Source organism: Pararge aegeria, chromosome 3 (genome assembly GCF_905163445.1).
Source record: "Pararge aegeria chromosome 3, ilParAegt1.1, whole genome shotgun sequence".
Lineage (NCBI taxonomy): Eukaryota > Metazoa > Arthropoda > Insecta > Lepidoptera > Nymphalidae > Pararge > Pararge aegeria.
This window is the reverse complement of record NC_053182.1, coordinates 20,114,093-20,135,513: the sequence shown is the minus strand read 5'-3', so window position 1 is coordinate 20,135,513 and position 21,421 is coordinate 20,114,093. Positions and strand designations below refer to the sequence as shown.

Sequence of the window (21,421 nt, the reverse complement as noted above, 5' to 3'; positions counted from 1 at the left end):
GCAACTCTAAGTAACTGTTCTGAGTTATATAACGATTTTAATTTATGCAATTAAATATCACTTGCTTTAACGGTGAAGGGAGAGATATTCATAATGTTCTCAATGGAGTGTCTAGTCTACTCATCCGCATTTGACCAGCGCGGTGACCTATTAAGTCCTAAACCCTTCTCATTTTGAGAGAAGATCCATACCCTATAGTGGGCAGGTAATTTGAAAATGATAATGATCACTGAAACCAAACAATATTCTTTAACAGTTCCATGCAATTTATAGTAGTATAGTATATCGTGAGATGATAGTTACTTCATTTGGTAACGTGAGTTCGAAACGCAAACTGTACTCGGATAATAAAGCCTTTTTTTTTTAAATAGTAATAATATGGCAGATCTGTTCCGGGTGTGTGTGTGATCACGAGTGCAGCCCGTGCGTTAGGAAAAAGGTATATGAAAATGATAGGCTACGAGTGGGCCGCCTGCGGACTAACTAGGCTAGTGAGAATCGAACCTACGGCCTTGGCTCAGAAAGCAGGGTCGCTGCCCAATGCGCCAATCAGCCGTCAAATATATATGTCTGGAAACGATCGCTATATAGCTGCCAAATTGTACCTTCTACCTTAACGCACTATTCTATTAAAGTGTATTTATTAATTTATTTAAAATTCGTAGAGGAACCGGTAACCAACCAAAGGTTGTGTAAGAAAATCGTAATAGTTTGCTTATTACAGAATGCTTCCATGGAATATTTTAAGTTTTTCGGATGACAAGAGTTTCAAGGACTGAGAATCATCTTTCATCTTAGTTGACACCCAATTTAGCTAACCACTCGAAAGTTGCCAACAAATAACGCCAAAAGCATTATAGTACGTCACGTAAACGTATCTTCCAACCGAGTTGAAATGAACTCACTCGGAAATTTAGGTTTCAGAAAATATGGATTAAAAAGTTATTTGGAGGCAACTTTAAACATGGAGATGTTGACTTTACAATGAATAATTGTAAAGTCAACATCTCCATGTTGATGATGCTCAAGTTTCGGAGCGAAACGTGCGTAGAGGGTGTATTGCCGAGGATCTGTTTGGTGTGGAGTATAAGGATTGAAGAAATTATAAATTACACCACACAGATTCTCCTGCTTTTCGCGGAGTATAGCAAATTAAGCTTAATTTTGATAATATATCGTGAGGAAACCTGCATGCCTGAGAGTTCTCCATAATGTTCTCAAAGTTGTTTGGAGCCGACCACGCCACTGGGGCAGCGTGGTGGACTACGGCCTTAACCCCTTCTCATTGTGGGAGGAGACCCGCACCTTGTAGTGAGCCGGTAATGATGATGATGATATATATTTAGATGTGTTCAAAAAACAGATAGACCTACCAATTTCTTCAGCGACGCTCTTCAATTTGTCAGGGTTTCTGCTGATCAGCACTACGTTAATGCCCCTCTGCGCCAGCTCCAGCGAGTACTGCTTGCCAATACCATCTGTGCTGCCCGTGATGACTGGAAACAATAATTAAAACGTTTACATCTCTTCTATATATTTTGACGGCCGATTGGCGCAGTGGGCAGCGATCCTGCTTTCTGAATCAAAGGCCGTGGGTTGGACAGTATTTTCTAGGTTTAGGTTTATTTTTTTAGGTTAGACAACTGGACAATATTTGTGTGATGATGTCTGGGTGTTTATCTATATATTATAAGTATTTATATGTATTATATTATAAAAATATTCAACAGCTATCTTTGTACCCATGACACAAGCTACGCTTACTTTGGGGCTAGATGGCGATGTGTGTTTGAACTTTGTCGTAGTATATTTATTATTTATCTATGTTTTAGCAATAGTAAAGCTTTTTGAATGAATGAATGAATACACTTTTATTGTACATCACAGATTTACAGAGATACAAATACAACAGCACAATAAGGTAGAACGTACAATTTGGCGGCCTTATCGCTAAATAGCGATCTCTTCCATGCAACCAAATGCATACAAGAAAATGCTATACGAAATTAGTAGGTGGTACAACAAACATTAGTGAATTATTAGGATTTTAAAATAAAATAACATAAAATAAACATAAAACATAGTAAACATATTAAACATAACATATTAAAGATATGTACAAAAATATAAGCTCGTCCGGGGAAGTACTTATTCCTACCGCCAAGCAGGATTGTTTCTAGTCTGAAGGGCGTGGTTGCCGGTGTAGTTACAGGGGCATGAGGCGTAGGCGGTTGCACCTATGGCTCTGCTTGATGGATAAAGTGCGGCAGTTTGTAGGATTTTTGCGTGTCCTACGAATGTAGGTACAAACGTGTTGCTCAGTTAGAGGCAATTGTGGCCCTCTGCTGGATTATAAATGCGAAAAAGTTCTTTTTCTTGTCCTTCCTTCAAGCCCTAACAAAGCCACCTACATCCCTATCGCTACTAATATTATAAATGTCAATGTAAGTTTGTTTGTTACGCTTTCACGCAAAAATTACTTAACCGATCCTTATGAAACTTTGTACACATATTCTTGGAAGTGTTAGAAGTAATATAAGATACTTTTTATCTCGACATTAAGCTCGGTTCCTTTTGGAGAGGTAATGAAAGTGTTTGACGATTTTACACCATAACTGCGACAAATTATAACCGATTTAAATCATTATTTTTGTACTATAGGGGTCGTAATATCTTTGTGTAGATCTGATGAATGTGGTTGGAGATAGAGGATAGAACTGATAGAGGACGGACAGCTGCTAACCCCTCATTTAAGGCTTAGCGATACTGAATACTTGATTTTTTTTTAGAACTACAACTAAATTGATCTTCACATCAAAAAACAAAATCAAAAGCAGACGAAGTCGCGGGCAACAGCTAGTACGTGATATTTTTATAGAGTTACTTGGAACGACGGAAAGTAGCAAAGGCTTTTTACCCCAGGAAAACAACCGATTCTCGCGGGATAACAAACGCGGACGAAGAAAGCAGGCCATAGCTATTAATAACGATACAAAAATAAAAATAAAATTGTTTTACTACAAGTATAGCGATTGTTTCTATGTCTCAAAAATCAGTTTAGTTACAGCCGACTGGCATAGTGGGCAGCGACCCTGCTTTCTGAGTGCAAGGCCGTGGGATCGATTACCACAACTGGAAAATGTTTGTGTGGTGATCATTAATGTTTTTCAGTGTGTATTATAAGTATTTATGTATATTTTTTATAAAATATTCATCACCAACTCTAATGTGATTTATCTGTAAGTTTTGTGTTCAAATAAATAAGTTTAAAACGAGCTTTATCAAATCAACCCATTACCGGCCCACTACAGGGCACGGGTTTCCCCCCACAATGAGAAGGGGTTAAGTCCAACACGTTGACCCAGTGCGGATTGGTGGGTTCCACACACCTTTGAGAACTTTATGAAGGACTCTCAGGCATGCAGGTTTCCTCACTATGTTTTCCTTCACGGTTGAAGCAAGTGATATTTTAATTACTTAAAACGCACATAACTTTGAACAGTCAAAGGTGCGCGCTGGGATTCGAACTCAGCGCCCCGAAAGTGAAGTCGAGCTCTGGGCTAACGGCTGGGACGGTAGACTAACTAAGAAACGGTTTAATTAAACTCCTTTTTTTTAAGTCTGTTGAAAATCATACCAAAGTCGAAGACAATAAATACTATACAGACCAAGATACTCGGTAAATAATATTTACATTAACATGTTTAACATAGTAGTATGCTTTATTTGAATAAGCCATTATAAGTACTTACTTTAGATTCTTCAAAAGTTGATCATATATTCACATCTTAATAATAGCATAATAAACAGATATTACGTAGGTACCTTAAGTGTTGTTCAAGGTCTGGAAAAAAAACACTGAATCATGTTTTGGTATAACTAAGTTTTGGTTCCACGACCTCGTTGGCGCAGCGGTGGGCGCTGTGTTTTAACTGGGAGGTCTCGGGTTCGATCCCAGGCAGGGTCAATTTGGGAATTTATAATTTCTGAATTTCCTCTGGTCGGTTCTGGTGGTAGGTGGCGCAGTGGGCAGCGACCCTGCTTTCTGAGCCAAGGCCGTGGGTTCGATTCCCACAACTGGACAATGTTTGTGTGATGAACATGAATGTTTTTCAGTTTCTGGGTGTTTATATATATATATATTATAAGTATTTATGTATATTATTCATATAGTTATTCATCAGTCATCTTAGTACCCATAACACAAGCTATGCTTACTTTGGGGACTAGATGGCGATGTGTGTATTGTCGTAGTATATTTATTTATTTTATTTTTTATTTATTTACTAGCTGTTGCTTGCGACATCGTCTGCGTTTGATTTTGTTTGTTAATGTGGTATTCAATTTAGTTGTAGTTCTAAAAAAAAAATTAAGTATTCAGTATCGCTAAGCCTTCAATGAGGGGTTTGCTGCTGTCCGCTGAAGAGTTCTGTCCTCTATCGACAACCACAGTTTGGGCAAATTAAAAACATATTGTAACCTCTGTAGTACAAAAAGAATTATTTAAATCGGTTATGATTTGTCGGAGTTATGGTGTAAAATCGTCAAACACTTTCATCCCCTCTCCCAAAGGAACCGAGCTTAATGTCGGGATAAAAAGTCTCCTATATTACTTCTAAAACTTTCAAGAATACGCAGTTTTTGCGCGTAGCGTAGGTACTATACTACGTGACAGTTTTTTATCTTCAATAGGGTAGTCATAAATAAACACTATGTTTGTTTTCAATTAGTTTGTAAGGAAAAATATAATATAAAAAATGCTTCCTTTGATTAAATATTTTTACAGCTACTTAACGGGTCTCCTCCCACAATGAGTGAGGCCCAGTGCGGATTGGTGGACTCCACATGCAGGTTTCCTCACGATGTTTTCCTTCAAAGTTGAAGATATTTCAATTACTTAAAACGCACGTTGCGTGCTTCGAGCTCGACCGCCCGAAAGTGAAGTCGAAGTCCTACCTTATATGCTATCACTTCTAACTCTATCTCTTCTCATTCTACGTTTAAAAACTGCATATTTATCATAATAATGAGGTCTACATTTCTCTGTTTCTATGCGCAAATTTCCCAATCGCGTATATTGGATTTTGGTCGGAATTCCAATTCCAACGTCTGTCGATCTTGCATCTTTAAAATAATTATTAAATTTTTCACAACCTAGAAGCCAAACATTCAGTTTCTACACTGGCTTTTGAAATCCATACTTAATATTATAAATGTGAAAGAGCGGTTTTGAAACATTCCCATCAGTGTTGCGAATGTGGTCACGTAATTATAAAACACATCAAATTAGTAAGTAAACAGCTACATTGTGAGGTCAACAAGAACGATGATAAAGGCGAAGGTACTTCGCACTAAATGCCAGCTTGAAAGTGTAGTTGTAAGGAATGGCTGTGTGCTAAATTAAAGTTGCAAAAGTGCGAGAAAATTAAACACAAAACTGATGACTCACAGACTAGCGAATAGGACTTAACTTAACTTCGAGTTTCACGAGCACGCACCTATAGCTTTTTTAAGTAATTAAAATATTTTTTCACACTTTCTTTAACGGCCAAGGAATTAATCGTGAGGAAACGTGCATGCCTGAGAGTTATCTTTAATATTCTGAAAAGTGTGTGGAGTTCACCAATCCGCACCAGCGTAGTGGACAACAGCCTTAACCTCTTCTCATTGAGAGTGGAAATCCGTGCTTTGTAGTGGGCCGTTAATGTGTTGATATGATGATGATGATGTATTCTTGATCTAAGTTATGACTGTCTATAAAAAGTGACGTGTTGTGAAGGCAGATCAGAATACAGCTGTCACCACCCCACCTACTTCCGAGGGGGAGGACGGGTAGCATCGTCCTCTGTGCCACTGCTAGTATGTCCAGCGATTTTTTGCAAACCCTTCCGTTGGGAGAGATCTTCATTACAGCAGCGGACTGCTAATTTTTCTTTTTATTTAAACTCTTTTTTTGTACACCGCTACACCGTTCAGTTAGGAATATGAAAGACGAATAGAGAGAAACACAAAGACTTGAGTAGAATACACATCGCTTAGAAGCGATCTCTGCCAGGCAACATGACGTTTAGGACAATTACATACGAGTAAATAAACAGAAATAACACAAATATATGAAGAAAAAAAATATATGTAGCATATGAACTATATGAATGTTATAGGTTATTAATGATTTGAGAAGTATTATATGCGTATTTAGTGCTAAGCCTGCGTTCTTTGTCCACATTTATTATGGTTTTTTTACGATTCCCGTGGGAAACGCTCGTTTCCTTGGGATAAAGTCACATAGCTTCGGACGGCAGTCAGGACGGATAGTAACATAGGCTATGTTACTCTTCGTCCTTTCAGATAACTCTGTGCCAAAAATCTAGTTGATTCGTTGTTTAGTTAGGGCGTGAAGGAAGGACCAACAAACAAACACACTTTCGCGTTTATAACATTAGTCAGGATTAAACAGTTTTATTATTGTGACCTGATAGATGGCCCTTAAATATACAAAAATCTTAGCAAAAATCCCTTATCAGTAACATACTAAATCAATGACTCATCTCCTATTTTACAGCTGGTTAAATTTTTATTACCATTAAAATCTTATCGTTTAACCACTTGCTTAATCGGAAATTTTCTGGATTTCAAATTTAAAGTAACTGGTTTAAATGACAAAAATTTAATTTATGTACATAAAAATATAATAAAATTTAAAGAGAAAATGGACTGCAACAATATTAATATTAGAAGTAAAAATAAACTTGTAGTGCAGTATACTAGGCTGCATAAAATTAGTACTTCATTAAGATAAAATTCTTGAGATGTCTCTCAATAAGTTCAAAGTTTATAAAAAACGAAAGCTTATAGAAAATTCCTGTTATAATATAAAGGGTTAAAAGTATGATAAGAAGCTTGGATACGAATTGCTCTAACTTCATAGCTAAACATTAACTCGACTGTGAAATGGCGTTAATAAAAAAACCTGGCTAAGTTTGTGGGCTCTTCTTAGACCAGGGCGCGTTTGGAACCCTCCTAGCCTTATCACCATCACTAACATTAGTGTTAACATGTTAAATGTATGAACGCTTCATAAATGCCTGCGATAAGGTCTACATCAATAAAACATTTTTCAATTTGGAATTTTGTTCATATTCTCATTTGACACAATCCCCCCATATTGAAGGGACATGTTTGGAAACAAAAACAATAGATTTAAATATAACATGTAATTTTTATATACTACGTGTGAGTTTAGTAGTAACATATTAAATCAATGTTTATGACTATAAAGCTATTTTTATGTGAAAGTGAAGGTAAGACAGGCGGACTGGTGACCGTGGAATTGATCACTCGAGTCATTGCCATCCATTGGCATTACATGTAGACACCAATGACTGCTTATAGTCGTGAATAATTATTTTGCAAGAGTTCACTAACGATATACGAGTAGGTAGATTAATAACAAAGAAAAAAAAAGTCTGTGATTAAACAAATTTTATTTATTCCACTTTAGACAGTCTACCTTGTCGCTTAAAAGTCAATGACTGGTGTGTTGCTACATTCTTAAACCCGTCTGGCTCTATTGTATTCAGGTATGGAGTACTGCCTGCAAATCTAACATTCTGTCCATTCAAAGAGCCCAGGAATGGAATCCTCGGAACTATTGCTAATGCTCCCAGGTTTATACACAACACTGAGATCCATCATTACTTAGGAGTGCCAACAGTAACCGATGAAATTAATAGATATAGATCTGAATATCGGGAATGATTGGTAAAACACCCCAATCCACTGGCACACAGCCTACTGACTGTGGAAAGAATCAGACGTCTGAAGCAGGCAGAAGAACTTCATACTGTACAGGCCCTCATAACTCAAGAGAAGTCAGTAAGAACTACATAAAATCCACTTAGTCTACTAACTATTGCCCGCGACTTCGTCTGCGTTTGATTTTGTTTTTTGATGTGGCATTCAGTTTAGTTGTAGTTCTGAAAAAGTTGAAAGTATTCAGTATCGCTAAGCCTTAAATGAGGGGTTTGCTGCTGTCCGCTGAGGAGTTCTGTCCTCAATCTCCAAACACATTCATCAGATCTACACAAAGTTTGGGCAAAATTATACACATATTAACCTCTATAGTACAAAAATAATTATTTAAATCGGTTATAATTTGTCGGAGTTATGATGTAAAATCGTCAAACACTTTCATCCCCTCTCCCAAAGGAACCGAGCTTAATGTCGGGATAAAAAGAATCCTATACTATATTACTTCTAACACTTCCAAGAATATGTGTACAAAGTTTCATGAGGATCGGTTTAGTAGTTTTTGCGTGAAGGCGTAACAAACAAACTAACATTCACATTTATAATATTAGTAGGGAGTCTATGGACTGATTGTAGATGTTAATATTGAAAAAAAAATCTACTCCTTCCACTAAGATTCCGGGCGAACTCGTTAAAGAAGCAGTTATACACCTAAATGGTTACTACGCGAAAACGTGGTGGAAAGCTAAATCGCTTGGCGGCACCTCTTTCTTCCATGTCTTGGAGACTAGCCACGACCGAAACCTCCCACCATCCTATCAACCCATCACCGGCCCACTACAGGGGCACTACAGGGAAAAGAGCAATCTGCTGAATTTCTTGCCGGCTCTTCTCTGTGGAATCTGCCTTCGGAAGCGGTGGTAGAGTCACTACAAACAGACTGACTTGACGTTTCAAAAGTGCTTATGCCTACATGAAATAAATGAATTTTTAATTTTTTTGAATTTTATTATTCATTAAAATATTCAACAGTCATATACCCATATATACCATATAGTACCCATAAAACAAGCTACGCTTACTTTGGGGCTAGATAGCGATGTGTGTAGTGCTGTAGTATATTTATTATTTATTATATTTTTTGTACTCCTTTCTAATCCTTACTAATATTATAAAAACGATCGTGATTTTGTAAATACGAGAACTACTCAACTTGATTTTTGAGAGAGAGAGTTAGTTTTCAAAGAGTAGGTAACAAAAGCTTCTTTTTTTTCTTAAATATAGTTCAACGAGTACACACCACGATAATATTTTGTATTTGTCGAGTTCGTAGGTACGAGATGTCTCCATCTAGCAGTCCTGTCGTGACCACGATCCATGCAACTGGGTCGAAATATCGACAAATCCAAAATATTATCGTGGTATGTACCCGTTGAACTATATTTATGAAATGTTGATTAACCAAGAAAATCTTAGTTTAAAATCTTTAATAGCTCCTTTTTTATTCCAGCAAAACAAACGGTTCGTATGGGATTTGTAAAAAATCATGATGAACTAGGACGTCTTACGCGCGTAACACTAGTAGGTACCTATTTTTATTTATTTTTATTTAGAATACTTTATTGCACAAACTTAGAAACAATACAAGAAACACAAGAAAACAAAAAAAAATAAGTAAAATTAAAAACAATTAAAAAAATAATAATAATAAAAAAGTTAAATACAGTTGTGTGCAAAGGCGGCCTTATTGCAATTTTGCAAAAGCAATCTCTTACAGACAACCCTTGGTGAAAGTAATAATAGAAAACAAGAGGGACAGTGCAAACAATGAAACATACAGAGGCAAGAGAAAAAAAAAACCTAACCTGCATAATTTGAGTAAAGTATCTACTATTTGATTAAACCGAATTAACTATCAAAACTTGTTCCTTGCACCAATATTCAAATTGCTGGTCTCCGGCGGAACATTAATTAACAGTAGTGCAACTAGCCAAGGTCGATATTTATTTGATTGGGCGTAATAAGTGAATACCATCGTCACCACTCATTAAAATATTAATTACTAGCGGTCCCTCGCGACTTCGTCTGATAGATAGACATGTCTGTCGCAGCTTTTTTAGACATTTTTTAAAGGTGAACAACTTTGTCTTGCATAATTTTATAGAAACTTGAACCGCTTACGCAGCGGCTGCTCTCAAAAGGAAAAAAAAACCCGATTTTGAAAATTCTTCATTGGTTCTATGCTCTTTGGTCTTAGCGTAATAAAATACAGCCTATCATTGAAAGATTTATTCAAATCGGACCAGTAGTTCCTGAGATCATCGCGTTCAAGTAAACAAACAAACATACTCTATTTATATAAGATATGGTTTATTTTAAACAAAAATATCTAAGACACAAATACTATATTCGACACTTTTGATTCGGTGAATTTAAAATTTTTTAAACAATTCAATTTTAAACAGGTGCTAGCCCAGTGGGGAGGACTTGTACTTCACTTTCGGGGGGGCGAGTTCGAGCCCCAGCCTCCCAACCTCTAACTTTTCAAAGTTATGTGCGTTTTAAGCAAATAAAATATCACTTGCTTCAATGGTGAACGAAAAAATCGTGAGGAAACTTACATACCTGAGAGTTCTACATAATGGCAGTAATTTTTGAGAGACCCATCCGAATAAGGCTTACGCCATGGGATTGTAGAGATAAAAATCGCCCAAACGATCTTAAGATCTTAAGATCTTAAGGTTAAGAACCCTAAAAAAATTTAAATGCCTAAATACGCTTAATCCAAAATTTTCTATTGGTTAAATTATACGAGACTTCGATTTTTGGAGGCCGAAACAAGTAAACAACTGACCCTAACCCACTTTTGGAAAACGATTATGTCTTCGTGGCCCGGGTATAATTCGAACGAATGACGTGTCGCAACAGCCAAATGTCAAGTTGCGACAAACGTTGCGCAGGCCAGGCGGATCCCATTGGCGTGGAGTCACAGACCTTACACTTCGAAGCATTTACATTTGTCCATCTAGGTACCCAAAGGTAAAATGAGACCCTATTACTAAGACTCCGCTGTCTGTCCGTCCGTCCGTCCGTCCGTCACCAGACTGTATCTCATGAATCGCGATAGTGAGAAAGTTGCAATTTTCACAGATGATGATTTCTGTTGCCGCTACAACAGCAAATACTAAAAAACAGAATAAAATAAAAATGCAACAAACGTGATTGTTTTGCTCGTTTTTGCTCGATATGTATACAATTTTGAAATTAAATTAAATTAAAATTCTGAGAGAGGCTCCCATATACAATCAACATGGTTTTTTTTGCCGTTTTTATAGATAATTAACCAGCCGGCCAGCCTAGTGCGAGTCCGACTCGCTCCCCAACGGATGAATCTTTCGATTTTCTTTTTCGTTTGAAAGGTGGATTAGGCGCAAGTATTTTTAGCTACGTGTGTTTAGAATTAGTTCAAGATGGCGGCCATTTTGAACCGATTCTACGCCACAAAATGGCGGATTACATATTTGTTTACAATTATTGGTGTTAAACCAAAAGGCTCATATATAGTAAAAAAAATATATTGAAAGTCGGGGTTTTTTTAATTTTTAATTTATTAAGACATTTATTGAGAGAGATGTGAGAGATTTGTGAGGACTAGAAGACAGCCAGTCCAGTATTAATAATAAATATACTGTGACAATACACATAATATCGCCATCTAGCCCAATTAAAGTAAGCGTAGCTTGTTTTAGGGGTGGGTACTAATGTGTCGGATGAATACTTTATGGAAAATATACATATATTTGTCATTATAATTTTGTTGTTTGTATATGTGTACTTATATATCTATAGTAAGTATATATAAATATTTATTATTGTATATATATATATCTTATTTTATTTATCTCTTTTAATAATTTATTATATTAGTTATTAGTAGTATGTACTTAAGTGTGTAAATGTATGTATTGCTTATTATAATTGCGATTTCCCGTCTCTCATGTATTATTGTGTACTATCGTTAAGGTTACCTGGCAGAGATCACTTTTAGTGATAAGGTCGCCTTTTGCTTTTAATTTTTTTTTAAAGTTTATTTGTAATTTCTCCTTTACTACGCAATAAAGATGTTTAAATAAATAAATAAATTCTTATAATGTACAGTTAAACACCAAGGCACTGAACAACATTCGTGTTCATCACACAAACTTTGTCAAGTTGTGGGAATAGAACCCACGGCCTTGGGCTCAGAAGCAGGGTCGCTGCCCACTGTGCTAATTCACTGACAAATAATAAATAATAATAGAAGTCAGCGTCTATTATTTCGAGAGGAGTCGCGTCTTCTCATTACGCAATTACTAAGATACCTCTTGATACTTCGACGGTGTAACGACGTATTGAAGATCGCAAAACATTACATTATGGCTGACGAGTTATAACGTATGCGAGTATGACGAAACTTTCTTAAGAATGCCTACAGAAGATGACATTGTGCAACAGAGCTTGTTCACACGACCGACGGTAGCGAGCGCGATATTGTATTCAATATGCTAAGAGATTTCTTATTTACATGTATGTAATAAATGAATGAAACGAAATGAAATACACATTATTAAAAAAAAAGATCATTAAAAAAATAAATATATACAATTAAAATAAAGGAGAAAAGGTACAATAGGCGGCCTTATCGATCTCTACCAGGCAACCTACCAAATTGTAAATATGATATGATGGTATGGATATATATGGATGGTATGCACTTTCGAGGCCATGCGCATTCTAAAGGGTGACCCTGGAAATTGCAAATAATTTAACTAATTAGTTTCTACTCATTAAATAAAATTAGTAGTACAGCTTATTGTGACAGACCTCTTAAGACAGAAGTACTACCAGCCATGTTTATTTCTGCTGCAAAGCAGCATAGTTGCAATGCTGTATTCTGGTCTGAATGGTGTAGTTTCTTGTGTAGGTACAGGCACATGGGGCTAAACCCAAGGTTGAGCAACATTATCACTACATATTATAAAACAGAGTCACTTCCCGCTATCTGTCCGTCTGTATGTATATGCTCAGATCTTTAAAACTTCGCAACGGATTTTGATGAGGTTTTTTTAATTGATAAAGTGATTCAAGAGGAAGGTTTATATGTATAATGCATGCATATTATGGTAGAGAAACACTGTCAATTTTAGATATTTCTAATGTGATGGCGTAAGTAAACAAATAAAAAAAAAACATTTATTTTCATTGTTACCAGTCTTAAAATCCTTCAAGTACCAACTGCGGCAGTGCGGGTCATTAAAACGTTGTTCACTTTTACGACTTTCAGCACAGCGATGCTTTTAGCAATCTAGCAATAAATTCGAAACGATTTCTTATTACTTATTACGCAAAACAAAACAGCGTACGTAATCCGAAACGACAATTTTCTGAAATGCAGCCAATTAGCGATTCGTTTCAATTAAAATCACTTGCGCAAAACGAAAACAAAATTGACAAAATAACAAACTCGTTATTCGTTGTTTACAGCCGGATAAGTATTCGAATGTGTGATAAAGTGATGCAATATAAGTTGAACAGAGCCATACAAAGCTTTTTGGAAAGGATCGATGGGATATCTAGTGAGGAGAACGGCATGGTTAAACTGATAGTGATACCCCTAGTGGTTTCTACGCGAGATCGTACCGGAACGGAAAATTTGTCCGTAACTAGCCACCAGATCAGACCTGACCGAAAATAATTCAGAAATTATAAATTTTAAAGTGATATCCTAGTGGGAAAGACTTCGGCTTTCCTTTGTAGAAGAAAAACTTCGAGTCTCGGCACGCACCACTGACTTTTCGAGTTATGTGCGTTTTTAATTTAAGGAATTTAAATATCACTTACTTTAAAACGGTGAAGGGGGACATCGTAAGAAAACCTGCATTCCCTGGAGTTCGCTACAATGTTCTCAACGGTGTGTGAAGTCTACCAATCCGCATTTGGCCAGTAGCGTGGCCAGACTATGGTAAAACCCTTCTCACTCTGACCGGCCCATTACAGGGCACGTGTCTCCTACCCGTGCCCTGTAATGGGCCGGTGAAGGATTGATGATGATGATAAATTTCCAAATTACTCCTCAGTTTTTTCATAAAAATATGGTGTGTAATTTTAAGTAAAGTAGTAGTAGTATTTTTAAATTTTGTCATTATGATGGAACCTACAATCATTTTGACGACCACTGCGGTCTTATGAGTGGAAGGTCGAAAGTTCGAATCTCGGGAGGGCAATACAGGAATCTATAATTTCGGAGTTTTCTCTGGTGAGTAACCATCTTACCGACAAAGACGTAACGCGAAACGATTGCGCGTTTCGTTACGATACCATGCCAGCCGGTAACATCTTTGGCTGCGACATCACACTTGCCGTATCAGTGAGACTGCGTTCAAGTTGTAGTGGCATTTTGAAAGTACGTAGGTACTCCATCGAAATGCAGTAGGTACATTTATCTTTTGTTCTCAAGGATACTATGCGGTTGATTGCGAGCTGATGGTAGCGCTCGCTAGCCTAGATCCCACATACAATCTCACAACATTACCGATCAGCCTTAAAAAAAAATATAGAATGTTGTAAACTGCCTCGTAGATCTAGTGTTTATAATGTCGCTAAGAGATCACTGTTGCAAATCGGGACGAAAAAATAGGTGTTCTTCTATTGGATAAAAGCAGCCGTTACTTTGCGGAATTCCACGATGTATTATGAAAATTAAGCTTAATTTGCTATACTCCGTGAAAAAAATCCGTATGGTGTAATTAATAATTTCTTCAGTCTTTATACTCCGCAAAAACAGATGTTCGCACATTTCGCTCCGAAACCGCAAAGGCAAGCATCCTCAGGAGATGTGGACCAATGATTAATTGTTTAACAATTTTTTATAATGTATATTATCCATAAAAATATTCATTAATCATCTTAGCACCACAAGTTATGCTTACTTTGGGGCTACAACTGATGGCGATGTGTGTGCCGTCGTAGCATAGGTATTTAATTATTAAAAATATGAAATATCACTTGCTTTAATTGTGAAGGGAAGCATCGCAAGGTAATCTGCATGCCTGTGAGTTGACTAAATATAACTAAGTATATATAAAGTAGAAGGTACCAGAGCACGCGGAAGATCACCGATGAGATGGACGGACCAAGTGAAGGCTACAATCGAGGCTCCTCTACATGAATGCGCAAGAAAGGCAACCGTTAGAGAAGAGTGGCGAAGTATTGTCAAGCGAGCCACAACACCCAGATGACGACCACGACCAGTCTGTCAAGACTGAAACGACAAGGAAGAAGAAGAATATATAAAGTTCACTAAATATATATAAAGTTCTCAAAGGCATGTGATGTCTACCAATCCACGCTTGGCAAGCGAGGTGGACTACGGCCCTAATCCTTCACATTCTGAGAAGAGACCCGCCCATTGCAGTGGTCGGTAATGGGCAGTGGCGTGCACTGAGTTTCATACCAGGGTATGCATACAGCAGGAAAATTGCAAAAACGGCGAAAATTCGCCTCCTATACGAGTAATATATAAATTTTAGGGTATGCAGTGCTTTTGTGCATATATGAAGTGCACGCCACTGGTAATGGGTTAATGATAATGATGATCTAATGGTTAAAATTTTTGTTGTATTATGCGACCATTTTATGGATTTCATGATGTGCACTCGTAAAGGTACTCGACAATTATAGTTTACCAATATTAGTTTAGTTGTATAGTGGTTGAAATACCATCAACACGTACGAAGCGTTTTGCTTCTTCCTTTCTGATCCGCACCGCAAAGGCCTGGAATGCCCTCCCATCTTCCGTCTTCCCTGATACCTGGGTACCTTCAAATCAAGAGTGAATAGGCATCCTCTAGGTAAGCGCGCTTCATCTTAGGCTGCATCATCATTTACCATCAAGTGTGATTGCAGTCAAGCACTTGTCTATATATTAAAAAAAAAAAAAAAAAACCAATGATGTTTTACGAGTTTAGGTTATTTATGGCTGAATGTGTGTTACAAACTGTCTGTTACGGCTCCATGTTAAAAGTAGGTATGGGTTGCTTCGGTCTTGGACAAGCGAGATACGCAACATTGGTTACGTAATTTTTTTCACTATTAAATGACGCACCGAACAGATGATCCACCTGGTGGTGGGGAAATAAAATAAATAAATAAATATACTACAACAATACACACATCGCCATCTAGTCCCAAAGTAAGCGTAGCTTGTGTTTTGGGTATTTTTATGAATTAAATACACATAAGATATAGATAAACACCCAGACACTGAAAAACATTCATGTTCATCGCACAAACATTTTCTTGTTATGGGAAACCCACGGCTTTGGACTCAGAAAGCAGGGTCACTGTCTACTGCGCCAATCGGCCTTCGAGTTAAATATAATTTGCTTAATAGTACTTGAGTATTCTGTGCGTAAAGTGTACGTCAATAATAATATAATTATTGTCAATAGCCATGCCTCGCTCGTACGGCCATATCACGGTGCTTTGTGAATTATGGTTCTAAAAGCCTATCATATCCATAGCCTATATATCATACATATAAATGAATATACTTTTATTCACACCACATAAACATGCAGAAAATAGAAAAAAAATAAGCAAACACAATATACAATTTTGCGGCCTAATCGCTCTACGTACAAGGGGATTTCTTTACTGACTGGGACTGACTTTGCATTGTCAACATATAAATATATATATTTTTATGTTTGTTACCTCAGAGCTTTGTCATTTATTAACGGATTTCGAGCACTGAGACAGACACAGAGTGTGTTTGTGTGTGTGTGTGTGTGGTTGAAAGGTTATCCGTCTGCGTCAAACATTTAACACCCCGTCGATTTTACGCTGGGGGTTAAAACTGTAAGTTTTGATTTAAGCATTGTAATATGACTTGCTTTAACGGGTCATTGACTTGCTTGAGAGTTCACCATAATGTTCTCAAAGGGTGTGGAGTTATCAATCCGCATTTGGCCAGGGTCCTGGACTACGGCCTAAGCCCTTCTCATTCTCATGCCGCGTCCAGATGCTTGCCTTGCTTGCTTGAATGCCAAACAGCAAACGATCGTGTGGATGGGTGTTTGGCTATTGTTTTTTGTGTTTGCCAGTATTGGGTGTCGGTGTCATTGTATGTGCTCAAAGCAAAGGATGTTTGACTCCAACCTTGCGGGCTGCAGACGGAGTAACTAGTTTACCGTCACTACGAAGTTCTATCACTATAGTTTACATTAATGACCACTTTTAATAGTATTTACTGTTACTTATCTTATTAAAATTCATGTATTCATGTATAATTGGAATCTCGGAATCAGCTCTAACAATTTTCATGAAATTTAGTATACTGAGGGTTTCGGGGGCGATAAATCGATCTAGTTAGGATTCATTTTTAAAAAATGTCATTTTATTTGTGTTTTCCGGTAACAACCGATTTGGTGCAGACGAAGTTGCACGGGTTAAATTATATATTACACAAACATATTATACACACACATACATAGGTGTGTGTGTGTATAATATGGTTGTGTTTTTGTGGCATCGTAGCTATCCAACGGATGAACCGATTTTGATTTCGTTTTTTTTGTTTGAAAGGTTATCCGTCTGAATAGTCTGAAAGGATCTTAGATATGCTCTCAAAAGGAGAAAATCACCTGGTTTTAAAAGTTCTCAATTGGGGCAATGCTCCTATTGGTCGGAAAGTAGTGATATATATATTATATAGCATATAGACTTCCTCTATAAATGGGCTATCCAACACTGAAGGAAATTTTCAAATCGGACCTGAGATCATCGCGCTCAATTAGAAAAACAAACTCCTCAGCTAGTATATATTAGTATTAGAAAACATTTATATATTTTTATAACATCAGTATGGAATTTGAATATTTGATAGAGACAGCGTAGCCAATACAAAAAATTTAAAATTGTTTGAATCAGTATGAGTTGTGTAATATCTACTTAGGCACAACATTTGTAAGTGCAAGTAAGCATTACAGTTTTACAAGTAGCCGACTACATAGGCATTTAATTCTTGCCAGTTGCCATGTTGTATAACATTAAGTAGGCTAGTTTGTATGGCCTGCCTATAAACTAATGGTTGTGCGCTCAAATACTCCGCAGCACAGACGCAGGCTTTTTTGGAAACTATGTAAAATAAATACACAACAATTAAAAAAAAATCAAAATTCATTTATTTCAAGTAGGCCTAATATAAGCACTTTTGAAACGTCAAGTCTGTCTCATGTGTGTAGTGACTCTACCACCGGTGCGGAAGGCAGATTCTACCGAGAAGAAGCCGGCAAGAAACTCAGCAGTTGCTCTTTTCCAATATCAACAATTTACATTTTACATTTTAAAATACATTTTTCTATCTTGTGAGAGAGGAAAGCGGAGCCGGATGCTTCCAAGCAACCTTGTCATTAAGAAATTCATCAATTGTTTAATAACCTAGCTGTAATACCTAAATGTGTTTTAACTTTAACACATTCTTTAAACTTATACATTGGTAGGTCCAAAATTACCTTAGGAATCATATTATAAAAGCGTATACTCAATCCCACAAATGACTTCTGCACCTTTCGCCGACGATATGCAGATGTCACTATGGCCATTTCTCGTAATGATTACAGTATTACCTAAAATAGGTAGTAGAAATATATAATACAAGAAACAACATTTAAAGCCTACTATTTATTTAAAGCCTTCTTTAAAACGTACTTTAAATAAAATAATTTCTTGTTAAACATACTCTCATAGGTAGGTATATACTTTAAATATCACTTACATAACTGGTTACTTTAAAAACGGTTCGATATACGAACTCGAGAAAAGGACTCGTATATTTATGCGTAAAAATGTTTGCCTTACCAATATTATATTTATCTATTTTTATGTTAATTATTAATGAAACAATGGGAAATCAAAATAGGTAGTAAGTATTAGATATTTTGCGAACAGCGACGCACTAATGTAGGTACCCTGTGGGTTACAGTCTTCGAAGTAGCAGACGCACCTGCATTTTTGAGTCGAAGCGAGGCTTCCAAGTGTGTTACAATGTTCCAGTGCGCAAACTATTGTAATGGAGGACCTATATTTATACAGTCATGAACATTCAACATCATCAGCCTATGGAAGCCCCAATCCTGGTAAAAGGCCTCCTCCCATGCAGACTGGGTTCTAGAGCATAGACCCACCATTCACCATTCATCATTCACTAGTGATAAAAACCGGTACTGATAGGCTTATGTGCTCTCCGTGGCACGTAGAAGCCCTCCGTCAATTTACTACAGATTTTTTTAAACGTTAATAACAATACCTAAAATTCTTTGCCCGAAACGAGAATCGCACCTATGACCAGTGGCGTGCACTGGGTTTCTCACCAGGGTATGCGTACAGCAGGAAAATTGCATAGAACAGCAAAAATCCTCCTTTTATACGAGTTATATAAATCAATTTTAGGGTATGCAGTGCTTTTGTGCATCTATGAAGTGCACGCCACCGCCTATGACCTCATGCGGACCTACAGACCAATGAGGCGGTTAAATACAAGTACCTTAATGTGTCAGGTCAAAGGGCAACTATAAAAGTGAACGTCCGTTTCAAGTGAACCAAAACAACCAATCTATAAGTAAGTAGGTAGGTACAAGATGTGCACGCGGCTTGGCTCGCGTGTACTGTATCCCTACTTCCTAACTAATTATACTTACATGTGGAATTTAATCAAAAACCGGTCAGCTGTCTTAGTATGAAGAGGTTATAAACAGAATTGAGTTTCAGATCGTTATATTACGAACGTTGAATTTTACCACGAATAAAAGTAGCCTATCTGACTCTTCGGTTCACAGACTAACCCTATGCGAAAAATCACGTCAATCTGTTGCTCCGTTGCTGCGTGATTGATCTACAAACATAGACGTACTAACTCAGTAATGATAGTAAAAAGTCACTCACCGGCCCAAGGTCCGAACCTCTTCGCAAGGGGTAACACTTCCGCGGGTATGAAGTATGGCATCAGATACGAGGTTATCAATTCCACAACACTCCACAGCGAATCGATCACGAACCCCGCCACCACCACCGCGCCTACCACGGCCAGAGCCAAAACCACCAACATATTTAATTAAATTCCTATAGATTTATCCAATAATATGTACTTATGTTTAAAGTTTCGTAGTTCGGGCCTGTTTTAGAAAGTAAAAACGCGTCGTCGCTACATGACGGCCAATCGCGGACTAAACCGCGAGTGTGGCGGTTACTACCGATACCTTTTACGTAACCATTTGATTGTAAATCCATAATTATTTAGGTATATTTACAGATAAGTTTACACACCAACATGTTGGGTACCTACATACCTATTACTTATGGTTACTTGCGCGGAACTTCGTACGCGCACGATTTCTTGAAAAAACCGCCATAAAAACACTCACCGCTTTCACACAAACGATTTTCAATTGTTATATACCTAGGTATCTATTTAAAGAATGTTAAATTATATTGCATACATAAATTTTCCATAAAAACTTTCATCCCCTTTTACTATAAGTTAAACTATTAGGGTTCTACTGATTTCAATGTATTTTTCAATAACACAGGATTTTCATATAAAAGCAGCGATCCCGCTTTCTGAGTCCTAGGCCTTAGGTCCTAGATTCCCACAACTGGAAAATGTTTGTGTGATGAGCATGATTGTTTTTCAGTGTCTGGGTGTTAATCTGTATACTATTAGTATTTATGTGTATTATATTCATAATAATTTTCAGCAGCTATCTTAGTACCCATAACACAAGCTACGCTTACTTTGGGGCTAGATGGCGATGTGTGTATTGCCGTAGTATATTTATTTATTTATATAACAATTGGTAATGAAGCACTGATAGCCCAGTGGGTAAGGCTTCGGATTTACTTTCATGGAGACAGAGTTCGAGCCGAAACATCCACCACTGACTTTTCAGAGTTATGTGCGTTTTTAATTTAAGCAATTTAAATATCACTTGCTTTAAACGGCAAAGGAAAACATCCTGAGGGAACCTGCATGCGAGAGTTCTCCACAATGTTCTTAATGGTGTGTGAAGTCTACAAAACCGCTTGAGAAGGGTTCAGGCCGTGAACTACGGCCTAAAACCTTCTCATCCTGAAAAGAGACACGTGCCCTGTAGTGGGCCGGAAATGGATTCATCATTCATGGCGATGAATTGGTAGAATAGCTTTAACTGTGTACATTTTTTGGGTCTTGTAAGCGGGAATATAGTGTAAAAGAGTGCCTGCAATATACCTACTGTGTTAACTTTTCTAACTGTATAACAAACATTTGTAATTGTATTATTTGCCTAATTAATTTAAAATGACATTATTACTTATTTCTGATTATTGTATTTTTATTCTTTAAATTGTAATGTAATTTATATTTTATTTTTATTTTTAATAAACATTTGCACACTGTCTGTGACAGTCGATTGTGAAGGGTCTGTTTAGTGAAATGTGTTCTTGTTATGTACCCACAATATGGCAAATAAATAAATAATAATTAATAGTTCCAACAGTTTGCCACTTTCTGGCATGCAATTTTCTTACATATTTAGAGAAATTACTATAACACTTAAAATTTTAAACTTTCGACCCTAACTAAGAAATGTCACAA

General features: G+C 37.0%; 1 protein-coding gene across 1 annotated transcript in view; it reads right to left on the bottom strand.

Annotated features, from left to right (window-relative positions):
- LOC120637200 (inactive hydroxysteroid dehydrogenase-like protein 1) overlaps positions 1 to 19,997 on the bottom strand; it is a 29,482-nt gene extending 9,485 nt beyond the window's left edge. Inside the window, exons 1-2 of the mRNA XM_039908900.1 lie at positions 19,732 to 19,997; positions 1,374 to 1,496 (exon numbers count right to left, since the gene is read on the bottom strand). Coding sequence (XP_039764834.1) covers positions 1,374 to 1,496; positions 19,732 to 19,894 — 286 coding nt within the window. The 5' untranslated portion in view covers positions 19,895 to 19,997. The remainder of the gene's footprint in view (positions 1 to 1,373; positions 1,497 to 19,731) is intronic.
- Positions 19,998 to 21,421: the final 1,424 nt, after the last annotated feature.